This window comes from Glandiceps talaboti, chromosome 8, assembly GCF_964340395.1.
Source record: "Glandiceps talaboti chromosome 8, keGlaTala1.1, whole genome shotgun sequence".
In the NCBI taxonomy this organism is placed as follows: Eukaryota; Metazoa; Hemichordata; class Enteropneusta; family Spengelidae; genus Glandiceps; species Glandiceps talaboti.
The window spans coordinates 14,076,981-14,098,126 of record NC_135556.1 but is presented as its reverse complement, the minus strand read 5'-3'; the positions used below and the strand labels follow the sequence as shown (position 1 = coordinate 14,098,126).

General features: G+C 36.1%; 1 protein-coding gene across 1 annotated transcript in view; it reads right to left on the bottom strand.

The window, feature by feature from the left end:
- The window catches only part of LOC144439232 (uncharacterized), a 105,004-nt gene that overhangs the window by 46,855 nt on the left and 37,003 nt on the right, over positions 1 to 21,146 (bottom strand). Inside the window, exon 2 of the mRNA XM_078128506.1 lies at positions 13,362 to 13,515. Coding sequence (XP_077984632.1) covers positions 13,362 to 13,515 — 154 coding nt within the window. The remainder of the gene's footprint in view (positions 1 to 13,361; positions 13,516 to 21,146) is intronic.

The window sequence follows — 21,146 nt, the reverse complement described above, 5'->3', positions numbered from 1 at the left end:
TGAACGCGTACTAGGGGTATTTGCACGAGTGCTTGCAATGTTCACTGAGCCCGTATTTTCATGAGCATAGCAGCAGAAAACACTGCAAGCATGAGTGCAGATAACTCCCATAATAATCAAACAGCGTGATCACATGATTTTGTGTGCAGCGAATGATCATGTCCTCATTTGCATATCATTTGCATGCACGTATGCAATAACGTTTTCAGTACTGCACTGCGGTGAAAATACCACTAGTATGCACGCACACCAGTGCAAGTAATCGCTGGTACACATGTAATCATGCATATTCCTACATGTATGTCTATGTTATCTCTATGTATCAACACAACTTTGCTTCTTTTACAGAAATGATTTCATTGAACCTGTTAATATACATGTATCATAAACCCATAGTGATGACACTCATAAAAAGAATGTCCAATCTAGTTCAATACCGAGTAATCCAGAAATCATTGCACTTTCCTAAATTATGGCCATGTAATAAAAATTTGATTAAAAAAATGTGGTGACCTGTTTCTTGGAAATTACAATCCACCAACAGCTGTAATCAATCATACATCTTTTCACTATTCTGTTTAACTCATAAAACTACTTGTAATTATGACATTATAATAATTGCTGTTTCTCATAATATTCATTGATTGAAAGTCCTCTTCAAACTTTTGATGAATTTTCGTTAAGAGCTTTCGTGAGTCATAAATATTTCATCCAAAGACAGTGTCTCACCGCCACAAGAGAGAATACCAAAGCTTCTCAAAAGACTTTCATTTCCTTTATGGTAATAGAATGAGTTCTATGGCTTGGTATGTTCATAATAACAACTGCCTCTGTGTGTGTGTGTGTGTGTGTGTGTGTGTGTGTGTGTGTGTGTGTGTGTGTGTGTGTGTGCACGTGCGCATGCGCACTTGTTCATGTGTTTGTACACTGACACTGCATTCCTATGTATGTATGTATGTATGTATGTATGTATGTATGTATGTATGTAAAACATAGTATGTATGTATGTATGTATCTAATCTCTAACTACTTTTTATAGCTTGTCCCCATCCATATATGAAAATGTCCATATACACTGTCGTAAATCCGAAGTGTTTAAATTTTCAGTGTTTTCGACTCCAGGTCTGAACTGTTACATGTAATATAATTATGTGCCATCTGCCTTTGGTTGACCCTCTGTACTTATCAACTTTTATTTTAGTGTGTTAAACTTATGTTAGCGGTACCATAGCCTTGGGTTCTGTGTATCTACTAAAAAGTACAGTGAATAAAATAACTAACTAACTATGTATGCATGTAAGCATGTATGTACATGTATGTATGTATGTATGTATGTATGTATGTATGTATGTATGTATGTATGTATGTATGTATGTACGTACGTACGTACGTACGTACGTACGTACATACGTACGTATATGTATAATGTATACACAATTATACATGTATGTGTGTGTGTATGAATGACTGAAGTATATGGTTTTATACATGCATGATGTATGCAATTACACCTATATTGATAGCTAACAATTATTATAGCAAATAAAAAAACAACAGAGCAATACCTATAGACATGGATGTATGGGGGGGGGGGGGAATCAAAGCTGATGATAAAATTTCTAATCTAACAATTAGTACAAAATGTCTAATATGTTGGCTCCTTATATATAGTAACTCTGAAATAGGGATGTCTAGAAATCCACCAACAAATTGGCAAGCCCACAGGGAAACAGGAAACACAGTGTCTGCTTGACAAGCCTAAGTACAAATTACCTCCCGGCAAAACAGTGGGAATAGATGCACACCATAAACAGAGGTAATGATGATGTATCTAATGGCAAGGACACTAGTTGATAGAAAATTCTACAAACTGTTTTTATGTATGGAATTGACTATTACAATGATGATGAAAGTTAAAACATTTGTATAGACATTGTCAATTAGTATGTTTTGAGTATCTGTAACCACAGGGGAACATTACAAGGTAGATGGATACAGAATCCGTTTCCGTGTTGTCTCAACATATCACTTCCGTTTCATGTACAGGTGATGACTTCTCTCCAGGTTTTAAAGTATAGTTGCTATCACATTACAAAATTGGATTTGCGTACACACTTTGGGCTTTCTTCTTCCATCAGATACCTCAATAACTACTTTTTGTTAGGGCTCTACCCCGATCAAATTCTATGGCTAGACCTTTTCATATGAGCATCCTCTAGTGGTACAACCATGTAATCATGTGGTACAGTTGGTCAACTACAGTAGTGAAGATTTGGGCAGATGTGAAGCCATTGGAAGGGTCCACACAGATTGGAAAACTAAAGTGAAGCCCTTGGAAGGGTCCAACTGATTGGGAGGCTGAAGTGAAGCCCTTGGAAGGGTCCAACTGATTGGGAGGCTGAAGTGAAGCCTTTGGAAGGGTTCAACTGATTGGAAGGCTAAAGTGAAGCCCTTGGAAGGGTCCAACTGATTGGGAGGCTGAAGTGAAGCCTTTGGAAGGGTTCAACTGATTGGAAGGCTGAAGTGAAGCCTTTGGAAGGGTTCAACTGATTGGAAGGCTAAAGTGAAGCCCTTGGAAGGGTCCAACCGATTGGAAGGCTAAAGTGAAGCCCTTGGAAGGGTCCAACTGATTGGAAGGCTAAAGTGAAGCCCTTGGAAGGGTCCAACTGATTGGAAGGCTAAAGTGAAGCCCATGGAAGGACTCCACTGATTGGTGTTAGTAAGCCAGTGTGAAGCCCTAGGAAAAATCAAACCAATTTGAAGACTAAAGTAAAGCCCTTGAGAGGACCCCACTGATTGGTAGCCCAGTGTGAAGTTTGGACGTGGCATGACCCAACTGACTGGTACTATGAACACCCAATGTGAAGCACTTGAAAGACCTACTGATTGTTAGGCTAAAGTGAAGCCCTTGGAAGGACGTACCCCTGACTGGTAGGCCAGTGTGAACCCCTTGGAAGGACCCCCACTGTTTGGTACTATTACACCGTGTGAATCCTTTGGAGGGTCACAATGATTGGTAGGCCAGCGTGAACCCATCGGAAGGGTCACAGTGATTGGTTGGCCAGTGTGAAGTCATTGGAAGGGTCAAAGTGATTTGTAGGCCAGTGTATGAACCCACGGGAAGAGTCAGTGATTGGTAGGCCAGTGTGAACCCATCGGAAGGGTCACAGTGATTGGTAGGCCAGCGTGAACCCATTTGAAGGGTCAAAGTGATTTGTAGGCCAGTGTATGAACCCACGGGAAGAGTCAGTGATTGGTAGGCCAGTGTGAACCCATCGGAAGGGTCACAGTGATTGGTAGGCCAGTGTAAGAAGCCATCGGAAGGGTCACAGTGATTGGTAGGCCAGTGTGAACCCATCGGAAGGGTCACAGTGATTGGTTGGCCAGTGTGAACCCATTGGAAAGGTCACAGTGATTGGTTGGCCAGTGTGAACCCATCAGAAAGGTCACAGTGATTGGTTGGCCAGTGTGAACCCATTGGAAAGGTCACAGTGATTGGTTGGCCAGTGTGAACCCATCGGAAGAGTCACAGTGATTGGAATGTATCATACAACATTACCTGAAGGACACTGGACCCTCAATGTCATAACAATTTCATATAGGCTAATGCCTCAACATTTTGATCCTGCATTCTCTAACATCGCTACCCCTAATGTCAGTCTTCTTCTACTTCCCCGCACAATTTCCGAACAGTGAAATTGTTTTTCCAATTCTCTGAGAGATGATGACTGTGTACCTCATAAAAAGAGCATTAGTCTAATAGTATATTAATGAGATGGTTTATCCAGCATTGTAAAATATATGCCGCATTAAACAGTTAATGATGTATGCAAAAAAGACAGCACATATACTGTAAACCTGGAAATGTTCGCATAAGATTTATTTTCGCTAATTTCGCTACAAAACAAAAACGCGAAAATAATTAGTAGCGAAAATATATATTTCTGCATAATGCAATGTACCAGTATGGTTATTAGTGAAAATTAATCTTTGTGAACTACATGAAGACTATAAAATCGCAACATTTTCTAGTCGTGAAAATATGCAGGTTTACAGTATACCTTTAGTACAATTTGATGCCTATTGATAGGTTAACACTGGTTAGACAATGATGAATAAAGATCACCTGAACTACTCGTCATTCGAATAATACACAGGGAAAGGCTGAAAGCACTTGGCCCAAATATATAGCATGGCAATAAATGTACCTGTCTTTACTGTACTTTAACTTAAAATTAAAGGTGAGGGATTCAATTCCAGATTTCTCACATTAGTGAAATCTTATCTGGGAGCATACAATTACACAGGATCATTCTTTTGTAATATGATTTGCCATGCACATACCCTACTGTAATCTATTGACAAACTTAGAAAATGAGACTCAGAAATGTTTACAACCGTTTGACAATTAATTTCATGAATTTCTCTACAAGAAAAGTTTTGAATTAGATCAGTAGTTAAAATGCTGGATAGTTTTATTAGCAGGTAACAAATGCCTACTGTGAGTCATGTTTGGAACATTATAAATAATATGTTAGATACCACATACACATGGTCAGAAAGACTACAATTTTATGTATCAACGGTGACCGCATGCCTCAAGTCGTGTTTGAGAATTTAAAGAAGAGTAATGGAGGACCTCAAGTAACAGTAGTTGCTATCTAGAGGATTTCAAATACATTACATTATAAATCCCAAGATTGGATGAATAAAATGTGTTATCGACATAAAGGGTGCCGAGTCTATTTTTAAGTAATATACAGCTAGCTAGATAGTCTACTTAACGACTAAGGATTAACATGGTAGAGAGAGATGCTATAAAAGGAATTACGTTTGCACACACAAAGAAAAAACCTTTTCAGATAACAGTCAGTGGTTGTGTTCAGGATACAGTACACATAATATTCACAATTCTTTTATTTTTTTGGAGCACCTAATTCCTTTAGATTCAGTTACTAGTTATGCATGCTGAAAAACAAACACAAACACAAAACAAATTTTTAGTGGTGATACTTCAAATTCTTGCTTGTGAATGGTGCCTATGTAAGGATAAGTATCATGTATTCATTAGACAATAAAATAAAGTTGGAACTGCAATAAATGATATAATGGATGTATTGATATCTGGGAACATTTTGAGTGCTGTTTCGGATTTTTGCTCTGGACTTTTGTTATATGAAGAGAATTTGGTGTTTTTGGCAGACAGCGTTCAGTGGAGCTCAAGTTCTGAGTTGGTGCTTCATTTGCATTTCTGTTAGTTCCTTTTGTTTCTTGCTTATATGCTTGTTGGAGCTTTAATAATTAACTTGTATTTGTTTGTAGCAAATCACCATGTTATATGCAAATGATATGCTAATTAAGTTAAAAACAGAAGAGGGTACAAAGAAATGTAGTTTGGATGCCAGTCTCTGGTTGGAGGTGTAAATGGTAATGATACTGTATAAGAACTATACCAAAACTTCAAAAGAAATGTAGACATGTAAATCGAGGGCCAAGAAAGACACACACACACACACACACACACACACTCTCTCTCTCTCTCTCTCTCTCTCTCTCTCTTGCCTTCCCCCTCCCACCTCTCCCCCACCCCCTGCCCCTTCTTCTTTCTCTCTCTCTCTCTCTCTCTCTCTCTCTCTCTCTCTCTCTCTCTCTCTCTCTCTCTCTCTCTCTCTCTCTCTCTCTCTCTCTCTCTCTCTCTCTCTCTCTCTCTCTCTCTCTCTCTCTCTCTCTCTCTCTCTCTCTCTTAGAAAAGACACATTGCACAAATGCAAAACATAATTTTTCATGTTTTTTATATTAACCTCCATGAATTTATAACGGGACACCTACACTTGATCAATTCCCTCCCCTTTTTATGTTGTCTATAGTATAGAATTTAAGAACAGAATAATTTAAATCTAATAAATTACACGTGAAAGACTTACAAAACATCTTACAAAATTATCTGTCGTCTGCTGAATGCCTGGCAAAGTATCCATACAATGTAGGTCTTTTGAGAGGCTATTGCTAAATGATATAAATCATTTAAAAAATAACACTGTTTAGTTTTCTTTTGGATTAGTTGGATAAATTGAACCTTACTCCTGCATTTAATACTTTGCAGCCTTGTTGAATTTGTTTCTCAGCATATGGTCTTGTGAAGGTGAGTATTTGATCAAGTTCAAAGACCTTCACATAACACTTTTAATTTTAATCTTATTTTTAGAAGTGCACCTAGAGGTGTCTCCTGACATTTATATCTCTACAAGGCTTTCCATAACAACCATCGGTGTAATGGATTATATACCTGAAACGTGTTACTAACACTAACTAAATGTCAATGCCCTAGATATCGCACCTTAAGTGACAATATAGGGTTTTTACATACATTTCAAGGTGTCAGCTAACGTATAATTTCAATAGGAGCTCCAGGGCTAAACTGTTGAAGTGATTATGCCATATCTCACAGCATTTGTGAAGTGGTGTCATTGAACCTTTTCTAAAGCCTGGACAGAAATCAGCACTTGACTGTGTTGACAAGACTTTCTGTATACAGGAAACCACTAATGTACCAAGCACAAACAACATAGGACTTACTACAAACTGTGATAGGGATCTACTTGTTAGGGGGAAACTCCTATTACATATTCCAGTAATGTACATAAAGTCAACAGGCCCCCACTGGGAGAACTGGTCAGTGATATCCCTGGGGAATGGCAATCATTTATGGTGCACTGGAAACTGATCCTTGCTCACAAAATTATTGAAGCTTACTCAACACTGACAAAACAAACAAACAACACTCCAATGTACATTACTGACATTCACAGTGTGCAAAAATATCAATAAACACAACCATGCTAGTTAAGATGGTAAATAAACATGCCAGCTTTCATTTTTTTCAATAATTTCTTTAAACAACTTGAAAACTGGCAATGAGACCTTAGAAAGACGTAGGTCTTAATATGGTGAAATTGATGTTTTAGAATGGGTCATATCAATGAAACCTAACAACTTCAGCTATTTTCTTGCACTACGTTTTCTATACTTTATGAACACGATATGCTATTCATCCATCACACTCTGAGACTGGCTTTCCAAAATCACTGTCGTTAAAAATCTCAAGAAATTTTGGAGATAGAAAAACTAGGAACATTTAAGTCTTGCACTATGCTTATAACCTGATGTAGGAATATAGCTTGATAACTCAGTATATATCAGCTCAGAACGGGATGGAGTTACAAATTCTAGAGATGCTTTTGTTTTTATCACAATGAAATATCTGAAAAAATGACAGTTGTGACAGTACCAAGAATTACATCTCTGATTAAAATCTAATATAGCAATGTCATCTCAATTGCTTTACTTTTATTTCCTTTGAATGTTGTTGTTTGTTTTTGATTTGTTGTTCCAGGAATAGGAGGTGATCATTCCAGGAACAACCGAATCAAAAACAAACATCAATATTCAAAGGAAATGGAGGTACATAAAGCTGTATTGCTATATTAGATTTTAATCAGATCATAAGTCTTGGCATTGTCAACTGTCAGTTTTCACATTTCATTGTGATAAAGCATAGAATTATAACTCCATCCCGTTCTGAGCTGATACACAGCCAGATAGTAATAGTACACATAATTACTTAGATATGACCTCCTTCGTCTCTACCCTCAATAAATCAATATATTTAAATTAAGCGTTAAATATTAATATCAAATCGAAATGCAATATCTTCAAGAATGAATATAATTTATTAATATTAAACAAAAAATGCACAACTTTTGGAATGAAACTTTTCACTTACTATAATTGTCTCTTTGAAATCAGTCTAATACTTACATATCGATATCAAGTATTAATATCAAATAAAATGCACAACTCTACTAGATTTTATTCCCATCTAAACATCAGTTATCAATGGCTTCAGCAGATTTCTTTAACACCTCCGTAAGGTATACACCTATCCATTTTTTTGCTTGTGTTTTGAACTACATGTATATTTAAAAGGAAATCAATTTTCATTCCTGTCTTTGTGCAAAAATGAATGGAATTCAATTTTACTGTGGTTATTTTTTAAAAAGTGGTATGTGTTTTGTACACTTTCAATACCATCTCAATATATGAGCATTTTAGGATGTCATTACATGTACAATACATGAAGCATTAATTGTGAATGGCAGACTACTATAAGTTTTGTATGTGTTTATATTTACCCATCGCTATGGTGATACATACGCAAAACACAATGTTGTCTTCTGAATGAGTCGTCTCCTTCAGACTTTTACGAGACAAAACTGTACAGTTATAAAACCTTATTATTCAATTTTTCTTTTTTTCCACCAGTGTAGTAAAAACGTTAAGTTTTTTCAGTTGTTCATTTTGCCAACCAACATATCAGCAAGAGTCATCTTTGACTCCTATTTATAGAAATGGCTGTCAACTTCAGCTGACTTTTTAACTCAAAATTTTGGAATAACAAGGAAGATAAAATGCAATGAGTATTTTATACAATGATCTTTTTGTGAGACATGTAGACACTTCAATGTACATTCCTTTCTTGGGGCGGAATGCCATCAAACACAGAATGTAAAGTTTCTAAAACTTTACAGTTCTGTTTTCAATTTGTCATCAGGATCTACACTGAACACAGCATAATGTGACTCCAGGCAGTCTTCAAGTGTATTCATGTGCTTTAACTGATACAAGACATACTACACTTTGGTGACATGTCTTGGTATGAATCTACGGGGCAAGTTGACAACCTTGTACACAGTGTTACATTACATTCACTTAAGTACACCTCAACCTTCATGTATGAACCAACAAAGAACCCTTCCCGTCTGCATTTGATGAAATATCCAAATATTTTTCCAACCATCCATTCTGAACTAATGAGCTTTCCTTGAATATTGCCTTGAAATGAGGGTTTCTGTTCTTAATCTGCCATTGTTATTCCCTTTTAATTGGAGATGGCATAGTTGACTTCTTTTCTATCCACATTTGTCAGGATCACGCTGCCTTAGGCCGAACATCTCACTAATACATCCATGGGCTGAAAGACAGCCGCACTGGAGAACTAGCTGTTTAAATTACTCGCATTACACAAAGGCTACGGTGACCTATGCCTCCCACTGTGAGCCATGAAAGCAAAACCTAAGCACTAACAACAATCTACAAGTGTTGTTGACAAATTCTTTTTTATGCACTGGGTATAGTAACTAAAGAAGTGGGAATACACCTTAACATGTCAGTCCCACTCAAAGTGTAATGACTTCATTGATAAACCTTTACCCACACACAATACCCCAAATTAGGAAGCTGGTAAATTGGCTAATTAATGACTTTTTAAAAAGCATTCTTTAGCTATTGTCAGTAACAATAGGCTTTGAGGTCAATTCACAAGGGTTCGACACAAATGACTCACTCAGCAGTTCTTCCTCTACTTCAGATTGCTATTATAGTATATGCGTGCCTAATTTATTCAACAATATACATGTAACTGTAATACGCATTCCTATAGGGCCGAGTAATTTCTTCTGCTCTTTTTTTTTTGGGGGGGGGGGGGGGAGGGGGATGGGGGGTGCGAGAATAGATACCCCAGGGAGAATTAAGAGAGCATGACTTGACAGTATTACCCTCAAGCTAAAAATAAGCCAAATAGTCACAAGTTACACAACCCAAATCAGTTGTTATCACCAAGTTAAATATCTATGATATGGGATAATAACACTTATATGCATGAAACTATATTCAAGAAAGCTTCATACAGTTACGTTATAGCAATTGTACATGTGTAAAAGTGAGACTGTATTATTTGTTTGTGATATTAGATCATTACAAGGTAAAATCTCAGTACAAACAGAAATTGGAAAAAAAAATCCTTCTTCCCATACATAAAACACACATCCCTGAGTGACCATTATACATTCATGGCAAACTTGCTCTCTCCCATAAGATAATTTACGCCATCCCAAAATTCAAATACCCCCCCCCCCCCCACCACACACACACACATTCGGCATGGCGTTAACTCTATAGATATTGTGGCAAAGCTATTCACTCCTTCAAACCTGTCTGCAATCTGTTGAATCGCGTCTATAGCGCATCCCATACTTTATACACTGACAGCTGTAAAAATCTCAACTTGTATACTGTACACTTCAGTTATATATCACAGGAAGTCTGAGATATGATTGAATAATTGAGTAATGTACTTCTCAGTGAGTGTTATGTACCGATTCCTGACTAATGGATGCCTCTACAATTCATCATACTCTATCTAAGAGCTCACATTAACTACAGAGTCAATAACCTATCAAACTCTCATGACCAGTTTCCATCAGCTTTCTACCTTTAATGATTCTTCAACAAGGACTCAGAAAGCATTTAGATATACAGTCTCGTTTAGCTATACTAGTCTACACTCAGGCTGTGAAAAAGAGTAAGGGAAAAGTTACTCTACAGATATCTATACCTGTGTCTCTATCTATCTATCTATCTGTCTGTCTGTCTGTCTGTCTGTCTGTCTGTCTGTCTGTCTGTCTGTCTGTCTGTCTGTCTGTCTGTCTGTCTGTCTATCTATCTATCTATCTATCTATCTATCTATCTGCCTGTATATTTGTCTGTCTGTCTGCCTGTCTGTCTGTCTGTAAGTACGTCCATCCATCCATCAGTTTGGTAATACTGTGCATACTTTTCTTGTTAAAAGTGACAACTGGAGTACAGATAGATCGAAGCAAATGTTTCACAAAGGCTAGATACATGAAACAGCTAGCAGATACATTTTGTAGCACTCACATCTAATAATTGAAACTGCTGTCAGTCGAGATCTAGAAAATGAACGTCGGTCGATAGTATCGTGATCTCCGCGATATCACAAATTGGCTTCACCCAAGAGTTCCATGAATTATGATGAAATACTTTCGATACAATGGCTTCACCCAGAGTTTTTTAATTAGAATGGAATTCTTTCGTAAAATTCTCCTTCACAAAGACTACATTCGGCAGAGTTTTCTGAATTCAGAGTTCCCTCACCGAGTTGAGATGAAATACTTTCACTATATAATCACTGTGACCTACATGTGACACAACAGCGATCCAATCAGGGCTCCATGAATTGGCACGACTTAACTTTCCATAAATTGTTCTATGAATTTGAAAACTGGCAAATGAGTTGGCTTAATGGTGCACCTGGCGACTCTCTGTCATTGTCCTAATTTATTCATGATCATTGGAAAACTAATGCCACACCTGATCAATTTCACTGAACGTACAATTGAGTTTCAGTTAGACAGAAGTACTTAAAATTGAAAAGTACAAAATTGATGATTTGTAATATGAGACCCATTTAACATTTGTAGGTGATATGTGTGATAGGAAGATCCTGGGGGGATTTTTCTGAAATGAACTCTTCAAACATGAGGTGTTGTTACATTTAAGCTATAGGTAACTAGGTGACAACATTATGATTAAATAATCATGCAGCGGTGTGAGTACTTTCATTGATATTCATAGCTTGTCGACTATTCCTATGTGATTTACCATGTTTGGCATACACCTGGCAAATGTCTGTGAATAGTTATAAAGAGTATGGCTTCCTTAGTAGTGGAGAAATAGGTTTATGCTTATGGTCTAAACATCAGTGCTTCAAGTAATGTATGCATTAATTTCATACCATTGAGAAGACAAATACAGTATAGACATATAATGATCATGATACAGTCATGTTGTATGACATAGATTAAAGCCTTTATCTTCTAAACAATCAATGATGAATAGTTGATTTTCTGGTTCCAAGATGCATTGCGTGAAAGGACATTGCTAAAAATGTTACATTTAGTCTTGTGTTGTCTTTATTACATCTGAAATAACGACGTACATTTTCATCGGGAAATGATGGAAAGACCTTATGACCTCTTTGATTACAAGTGATTTTATAGAACAAATATTACGGGTGAATCCAGGGTATAGTCAGGTGACAACCATCCCCCTGAGCAGCGCGTGCAAACCCCTCAGCGGGTACACAATACATATTAACATTCTATGGACAGACATGCAATGGCATCTTGGAACTAAGCAACAGGTCTATACTGTGAGGTGCTAGTACATTATACAGGTAGCTGATGATTGCATAAAACATGCTATATATTTTACAATCTATAATAAACAATGATGTTAATTTGTCAGCAACCAATTATATAGGTATATACAGAAAGCTTTGGACTGCATAAAAAAAACCCAGACATCATGATTGCATGTCTTGTCCAAGTTCACATTTTCACAGGGAATGTGGTGAATGATGTTAGGCATGCATATATCCATACCTCAAGACTTACAATTCTATTTCTTTTACCATTTATGATCATGTAACACTTACAGAATCCTCAACAGACTGCTACTTATAGGAATGTTTTCTATATTTGAACACGCTCAGACTTTTTTGATATTTGTGACAGTCATTGTTCGATACAATACCTTGGAAGTGAATTCCCCCTCATTATCAGTAATGACAGGATCTCATCTTTCTAAACACCTTCTCTCTACAATCAACCCATTTTGTTCCGACAGAACTACTTATTGCATCCACTTCAGAATATGAAGTTAAATAGCACCAACGGCAGTTCTGATTTTCTCTCGTTTTGAAAACTCAATTGCCTCCGGGCAGTGAGATCAATTGAGCGTATTTAGAACTGATTGAAAAAAAGACATCCTTGTTAAAGGATCTTGCAGCCTTTCTTGTGGCACGTCGTAACCTTGTCATGTAGGTTTGAAATGTCTGTCAAACATTACACAAGACTTCATTCTATCTCCAAGTCAATGACAACTCTCGAAGGATTTCACTTCTAACAATACCGAACTACATTCAAATATTTCTTTCTTCATGTCTCCTATTGTGTCCAACATATCTCATTAGATTGACAAATTCAAAATCCATACGGTTGAAATTAGAGTTTTACTGATAGGTGTAATATTTCAATTTTTCACTGAGATGAGAAATATGACTTAATATTAAACTATTTTGGCAAAAGGTGAATAACAAGATTTATGTACTGCTCAACTATACATGTATTTACCAACTAATGTCTGTCTGTCTATCTGTGTGTACATTGTCTGTCTGTCTGTAATATGTATGTATGTATGTATGTATGTATGTATGTATGTATGTATGTATGTACATGTATGTATGCATGTATGTATGTATGTATGTATGTATGTATGTATGTATGTATGTATGTATGTATGTATGTATGTATGTATGTATGTCTGTCTGTCTGTCTGTCTGTCTGTCTGTCTGTCTGTTTGTATTAAAGTATGTATTTGAATGTGTATTTCAAATTGCATGACTCAGTTTGCCATTGTGAAGTAGGAGAATGACAACTTACCTTTGGGTACAGTAATGGATCCTAATTCATATTCCTGTAGACACTGCATGGCTACTTTCTGTAACATTGTCCTCTCCATTTCAGATAAATAAACCAGTAAAGTCTTAGTCAGCTGAACACTACGTCCACTCATACTTGTCCATTTACAATTCCCCTAAAGATGAATCATACAACACAACATGACTGAGTTAGATAATTTGGATGGTGTGTATAAATTTGTATGAAATTTAAATGTTGAAGGAGTGTGTCTAGTCACTCGACCACACTTTTTTGTGTGTACATGTACATGTACATGTACATGTATGTATGGATTGTGTATGTGTATGTGCACCAGTATGTGTATATCACATAAGTATATACATGTATGTATGTGTGACTGCAGACTGTGTGTTATGTGTCATATTTGTGTGCATTCATATGTGGTATGAGCATGCATGGTGTAGTGTGACAGTGTGTGTACCCTCATCCCATCTCTTGGTACCATCAGTGAGCTCAAAGAAATAATTTCTGTAGTATAACGTTTAAAGTCAAGAAATTCATTATGCAACACACAGACATTAGTTCATGACTGCAGTTAACAAAAAACATGATTACAAAATCACATACTCTCGACAAATTTCTGATCACAAGTAGCTGTAATGAACGTCACAATGTATGTCTATACTTTGCTCTATATTGATTTGTAAGGAACTTAGGTCCAAATCGACAACTGTCTGATTTACTACAGAGATAGCTAGTATCTATCTGATCAATACCCAGGGATTCTCATTCGACAAATCAATTCTTACACAAACTTGAATTTTCTTGACTATAAATTTTCTGTTCTGTGCATGTGTAGATGACTACTTTGCATGCCACTGTACACAGTTTTTCATCAGTTGTAACTGCTTTATTGTGTTATCCCCATCAGTACTTTTAAAGTTATTGCCAAATAATTAATCTAAATATAAACCTGTCTTCATAGCAGACACATCCCCCTCAAACACTACAATGTGTCTATGATAGGCAGAAATTGGTTTTGACAATTGACCTTGCAGGCCTTAGGTCAAGGTCGGTGCTAGAATATGTCCTCTTTACATTACTGAGAATGAGATGAATATCGTAAAAGCTTTGCATGGAAATAGCTTTCCTGTATCTCTTTACATTTACAATAATTGTAATCTATAAATGTATCCAAACATGAAACTCTTGATAGAGTTTGAATGTTTTTATTTTTTTAAAAAAGCTATTAACACACACTAACATTGACCCTTTACCCTGAAACATGTTGCTTTTGAAAGTATTACACAACTACTGAGAAATTTTCCAAAAAGCTATATTTAGTATATATATATATATACATTTAATATCACTATTACTCTTTATACTGATGTTCAGAATCCTTCCCAAAACACTTTAATTATGACTATAGTTCAGTTGTACAACAGACGTCAATTTTAAAAGGAGACTTTCATATTTTGTATGACAGCTAGAAATTGATTTTCACAATACAACTGTTTCCAAAAAAAGAGACAGCATCTACTAAGCAGACTGAAGTAGTTGAGTCATCATAATACATGTGTGCCATTGTGAACCTCGTCCATGAATTACCACTAAAAAACTTCAAAGAGTTAATCATTTAGATGTATACTGAATATACTGACTGTGTGTCTACAGGTAGAAACCTTTACTGTCAGCATGTATTACCATAACACCTAAAGCGTCTGTATTTACCACAATCGTTTATAACACCCACATCAAGTGTAAAAGTACACTGTTTCATTTGCTAATTGAAACAGTATACTTTACACTTGATATGAATGCTATAAACAAGTGTGGCCCATAGAGAAAGTGCTTTACTTCAGTGTTACCCATTGTAATAGTCTGGCGATAGGGAGAACTCAGTGTCTGTCTGCAGCAACAAAGAGATGGGTGGGCTTCTGAGAGATACAACAAACTAACTTTAAGTTCTCTCCCTGCGGTATTCTTTTATCAGACTATTGAATACTGGTATACAATCGCAAAGGAAAGCCATATATACTTTCTGCTTATCTCTTTTTCTGCATGACTGATAAGAACGTATTTAGAGCAATCCATTCAAATTTTTATTTTCACAGCTATTAAAATGTTTACTGCTTTCTTTTTTTCCCTTGCACTTTGAAACCTTTCTAAATACTACAAAATTCAATTCATGTACACATTGTGCCTGTTTTTACCTCTTTAATTCTTAGAACAAGGAGTGTATGACCTGTATCCATACCAACTGAAAAATCAAAGTTGATTTCTCATAGTCATACTCTAGAGTTTGACGTTAGACCTGACCTTTGACATTAGACCTGACCTTTGACATTACTAATTGTGAATTATCAACCGATGACAATTTTTTCTAATCCTGTTTCATAATTTCTCTTTCATTCTCCAGACTACATATGGGATACGATCACTTATCATCATTAGTGTTTGATGGTTTTGACTAGCATGAGTCTGTCTTATCATATAGATGAGACCATGTCATAAATTCATCAAGCAGGAACATTGTAAATTGTAATGATAGGCTTGTATGAAGAGTATACAATTGGTAGAACATATTAATAGCTAATCGCACAGTTTGAATTTTGTACAACTCATACATGTATCTTATCGCAGACTATATCTGAGCTGCCCTATAGGGTTTTCATTTCTACAATCTCCAGACTTTTTTCTGAACTGCCCTATAGGCAACATCACAACTATCTCTTCCAACTCCATTTGTTTGAATTAAATGAAAGTTATGTTCATTGTAAACATGTGATAATAACACAAGAAATTTAACACAAAAAATAGTGCACAATGAATTTAAGTTTTATATATTATATTATCAAAGTGGTCATATGGATAGGGATTGGATATTTACTCCTCTTATTTGAGTATAATGTATATGTACTGCCCTTTGAGGTGAGTTTTCTAGCCCTTTGGGTTAAAATTGGGTCTGTTTTTTTCAAGCTGAAGAGTCTGAAATGAGGTCCACTTTGTATTATTTTCAATTTTGTCATTAATTGCCCCAAACTGTTGCCTCGTAAGGAAAATGTATTTAGGTCTAAACTTTCATCTTTTATAAACCCGTAATGGTCTAAAACGGGGTCTTGATTTTTGGTCGAAAGGGGTCTAAAATTGCGCCTGGGGTTTCCAGCACTGGCCACACACCCCTACCAGAGCTGGCCACTGGTACAGCCCCAGGGAGACAGAGTTGATCTCTCACAACAATCACAAGTACTCACTGTAGGTGTATACCACAGATCTAGGATAATGCTAACAAACGATATGAAGTATTAATATTTAAAGTTTTGATCGAAAGTATTAAGGTATATGTGCTAGCAGCTATAGTTATATAAACCACCAAGACAGATTGTAATATCAAAATATGAAATATACATGAAGATAAGTGATAAATGGTTAGGCATACCGTATGAAATTTGATTGCATAAAGTTGTCAGATTACTGATTTAGAACACTTTTGAGGGAAAAACAGCCAAGCACTTATATACCTGGAGGTATAGAATCTGAAACCATATGGATTATGCATTTTTCATATTTTCTATCTATAAGCAAAGAGCGGCTGATTAGTGCACTTTATGTAATACAGTCATTGTGTTTTTGTCATGGGTAGTTACAAGCAGGTAAGATCTACCCTCAGAGTTCCTATGGCATTTCACTGGGTTCCCCACCAGAATTACGGTATTAGAAACTAAGTCAGTTTAATCACATTGACTTTTGTTATATATGTATTTTAGAAAATCTACCTTCACTCTTATCACACTTAAAGTTAAAGGCCAGAGCTTCAATCCTAAGTTCTGGGATTCAGTGTATAATATGTTACCACACATTACATAGCATCATTTTTGTTGTGGACTCACTTTTCTATAAATTTGCCAAACAAGACATAGTGCTTTTTACACCTGAATATTTATCCTCATCTAAACTGGGCTGTTAAACTGGCATTCCCCACAAAAAAATCCTTATTTTATATGCAGCAAGCTGTGTAACTGTTAAGGGAACCCATTCTAGGGTTTTTAAACTTTAATAAAACACCCTACATATAGAAAGTGTCTATGATACTATACAAAGTGTCTGTGAGAATAAAATTTCGATATAAATTGTGAACATTGAGTGACGTAGTTCTATTTCTATAGCTATAAATGGAGGGTGGAGCCCCAAACCATTAAACTACATCAAGGTGACTTGACACTACGTTAGGGTCACACTCAGTCAGCCCAGAAGCTAAGTGCTACCAACGAACACTGCATCTACCAGTGGGTGCATGTAGTATTTATGATAGGCCTTACAATTTGTATGCTAGTAGCCCAAATTTTTCTGTCTGCCTCTCTTGCTGCCTTGATCACAATAAATTGTAGTACTATTATATAAAGGCTATAACCATGGCTTTGGATCTCATCTCAACTTAAGAGAGATCATGAGATTGAGAAGCCCTGGATAGCCTCTAGACTAGTAGAAGTTGTATTATATATACCATGCATAAGCCAAAAATATGGAATTTACACCCTGGTCATTCTATGTCACAACAACGAGTGCCTACATCACTGATTCCGCTGTGTTCGATGAGTCAAAATGTTCAAAATTGCCACTACTTTCCCAGATTTTTCTTTGATATTACTGGTGGTGGTATTATTATACTATCCTCTAATATTTTTGTTCCTTCAGCAAGAAAATACTTGTGACCTAAGGGGTGTACTCGCTTAATGACTCGTAGTGACAAGGCCCCTTAGGTTACTAGTATTTTCCTTGGCTGAATGAAGAAAAATATTGGGGAATAACATCTAAATAGCGTTGCATATTAAAGTCAACATTGCTGAATCAAAGTTGGACTACATAAAACATACAACACTACTTATATTAGTTACACTGACTGGCCAAAGTTTTGTCCTGGCTTTATATAAACCAACCAACCATTCTGGTAGCCTGGGATAAAAGTTACTGTCTGGGCTGCTAAAACTGCTGACATGTTTTTTGATGGCAAACCAAAATTTTTGGACAGCAAGCAAGTTTCTAATGTGATGCATCCTCTGATAGTACATAGTGGATCAATTCAGTCAAATTCCAACCGTTTAAAGCATACTTGAGTTTTTACTTCCAACCGTTTAAAGCGTAGTTGAGGGTATACATGAACGTTTTCACTGATTTAATTACACAAATCTGGTCTTGAGCAAACCTGAGGACAGGATTGGCTGAGATTTAAGTGCTCCCTTAACATTCAACTGTGTTTCTTAAAATTCTATCTGTGATTATATAAATCCTTGTCTGAATCAATCTCTAACCCTGTTCAGGATTAACACCACTTTCTGTCAAATTATTTTCATATGTGTTTGTACATTGTTTGTAACAAGTACATGTGTATTATAACAGCATACTGTAACCTCTGTCTGAATTAGCTTAAAGCTAAACTACATGTACCTGCAACTGAAGATATTTTTAGAAAATATTTTGTTAGATAACTGCCATTCAAATTCTGGTTGCTATTTCCACCTGTACAGCGTCATCAGTTACATGCATATCTGTCAGACATATTTACTGCCTATTTCTGACATTCCAATTCTGAAATTGCACCATGTAGTATCACGTACTGTACAGATCATAGACAATAATGTGAGTTACTACCATTTTGGGACTATACTTGCCTTTTTAATCAAAACCTGTACAGATTTCTAGATTATCACCCCAAAGAACTGTGTATACATACATCTATCACTATTTTGGGGATTATGGCAAAGTCATACAATCACTGTTAATGCCAGGGGATGACTTCTTCTATACATGCACTGTCTCAAAGTAAATTTTGACATCCCACCATTCCAGCATTCATCAACTCACTCTTCTAATTCAGTATTTTAATCTGCTAGCCTGCACAGCGGTGAACACCTACTGATCAGTCTAGTCAAACATTTTTCATCTCTTATTTTGGCATTAACAGATTAGATTAATGATCTATTAAAGATAGATAACAATTAATACTAGACATAGTACACTATCAGTGTGTGTCATCATCTCATTTTTATAGGCATCAATTTGTTGCAGGAAATAACAGCCCTGCATGTGCCCATGTTGAATCAGTTTGAAATCGAATTGAAGTTGGTTTTCCTATCCCCACATGCACTAAAAATGATTTTAATCGAAACCACCTTCGGCAGGTCATTTCACCGTAAATCGGTTCAAAACCGATGCACATGCAAAAGGAAATGAATTAAAAAATCCAATGTATGGTCGGTTTTCTTGTGGGGACATAAACCAGGTTTGAACCAAATAAATGCATCTATTCATTTTGAGTTGGTTTTGAAGCAATTCAGGTGGGGACAAGACTACAGATAGAAGTGAGCAATTATAATACATAAACACAACTATCAGTAAAATACGATCTCATTCTTATAGGGGTTCAAATCTGATTTAGGAAATCAAACTCTGAATGGTTTCAGAAATCTTCCTTGAATACTTTTAAGTACATGTAATGGATGAGAAAAAGACATTTGATGTTTTTTTATAGGGATTTTAATCGTTTGCTTTTCATTTGAAGGAAATTAAATCTTTATTATCAATATTTCCTGAAACCTTGACTGGAGACATCAAAGGAAAGTAATGACCAGTATCATCTTTTTATGGCGTTTCATGACTTGGTAGGAAATGAACTTTTCAGTACCGATATTTCCTGAAACATTCCGACAATTAGTTGTACTACTACGAGGCAGTTAGGTGTAATCATACTTGTCAGGTGGCATTTGTAGCTGTTAGATAATTCAGAAAGGAAAATAATATTTGTATAATAGTTTCTGATACCAAGAGTAAAGATGTGACCTGTATTATTAGATATGGCATATTATAACATGCACGAGTCAGGTTCCACAAAAAAGTGAGAAGTGACAAAGGCCCCTTAGGTCACTCGTATTTTCTTTGGCTGAACGAAGAGAAAATATTGGGGAATAACATCTCTGATTCAACCACACCTAAGCCAAGTTATTGTCTTTGAACTGGAAATCTGGATTTTATACACTGGTTCTGTCACGACAATCAATGTCTACATCACTGGTTTCGTGGTGCTTGAGAGTCAAAACATTCAAAATCACCATTATTTTTCCGATTTTTCATACATTATGCTTGAAGAAGTATAATTATATAGTGCTTTGCTGCCTATATCTGTGCATCATTTCTTATGAGCTATTCTTCACTTTAGCATTTTTTTTATCAAAAAAAAAAAAAAAAAAAAAAATTATTCCTAATATTTTTCTTCATCCATGTTTGTCACTACTCACCTAGTGACTCGTACTGTCAAGGCCCCCTTAGGTCACTCGTTTTTTCCTCAGTTGAAGAAAGAAAAATATTATCAAATTTCAAAGGCAAAGCAATTAATGTATATGACATCTCTACTAGTACTATTATAGTGTTGTTACTGAAAATCTAAACATTGGGGAATTAAATGTAAGTCTTTAATATTCTTGCACTAAGGCAGAAATCAATATTGCTTTCAACAACTATCAAAGGTATATGTAGCAATGAAAATAGGCAGATTGAGGGGCAATCAATGTGAAGACACCTGACATTAGGTGATAAGATCATACATGCATAGACAGGTTATGGTGATTTATAGATTATTGATAACCCTGTGACCTCATCATGGAATAGTGCATGCACCACACATGTCTTGATCATCACCCCAATGCCAGACAGAATCAGTTTATTGAGAAGAGCGTTGGCAATTTTCAAATCAATAATCTACATGTAGCTGTATCAACTCAACAGCAAAATGCAATTACATTAATTTTG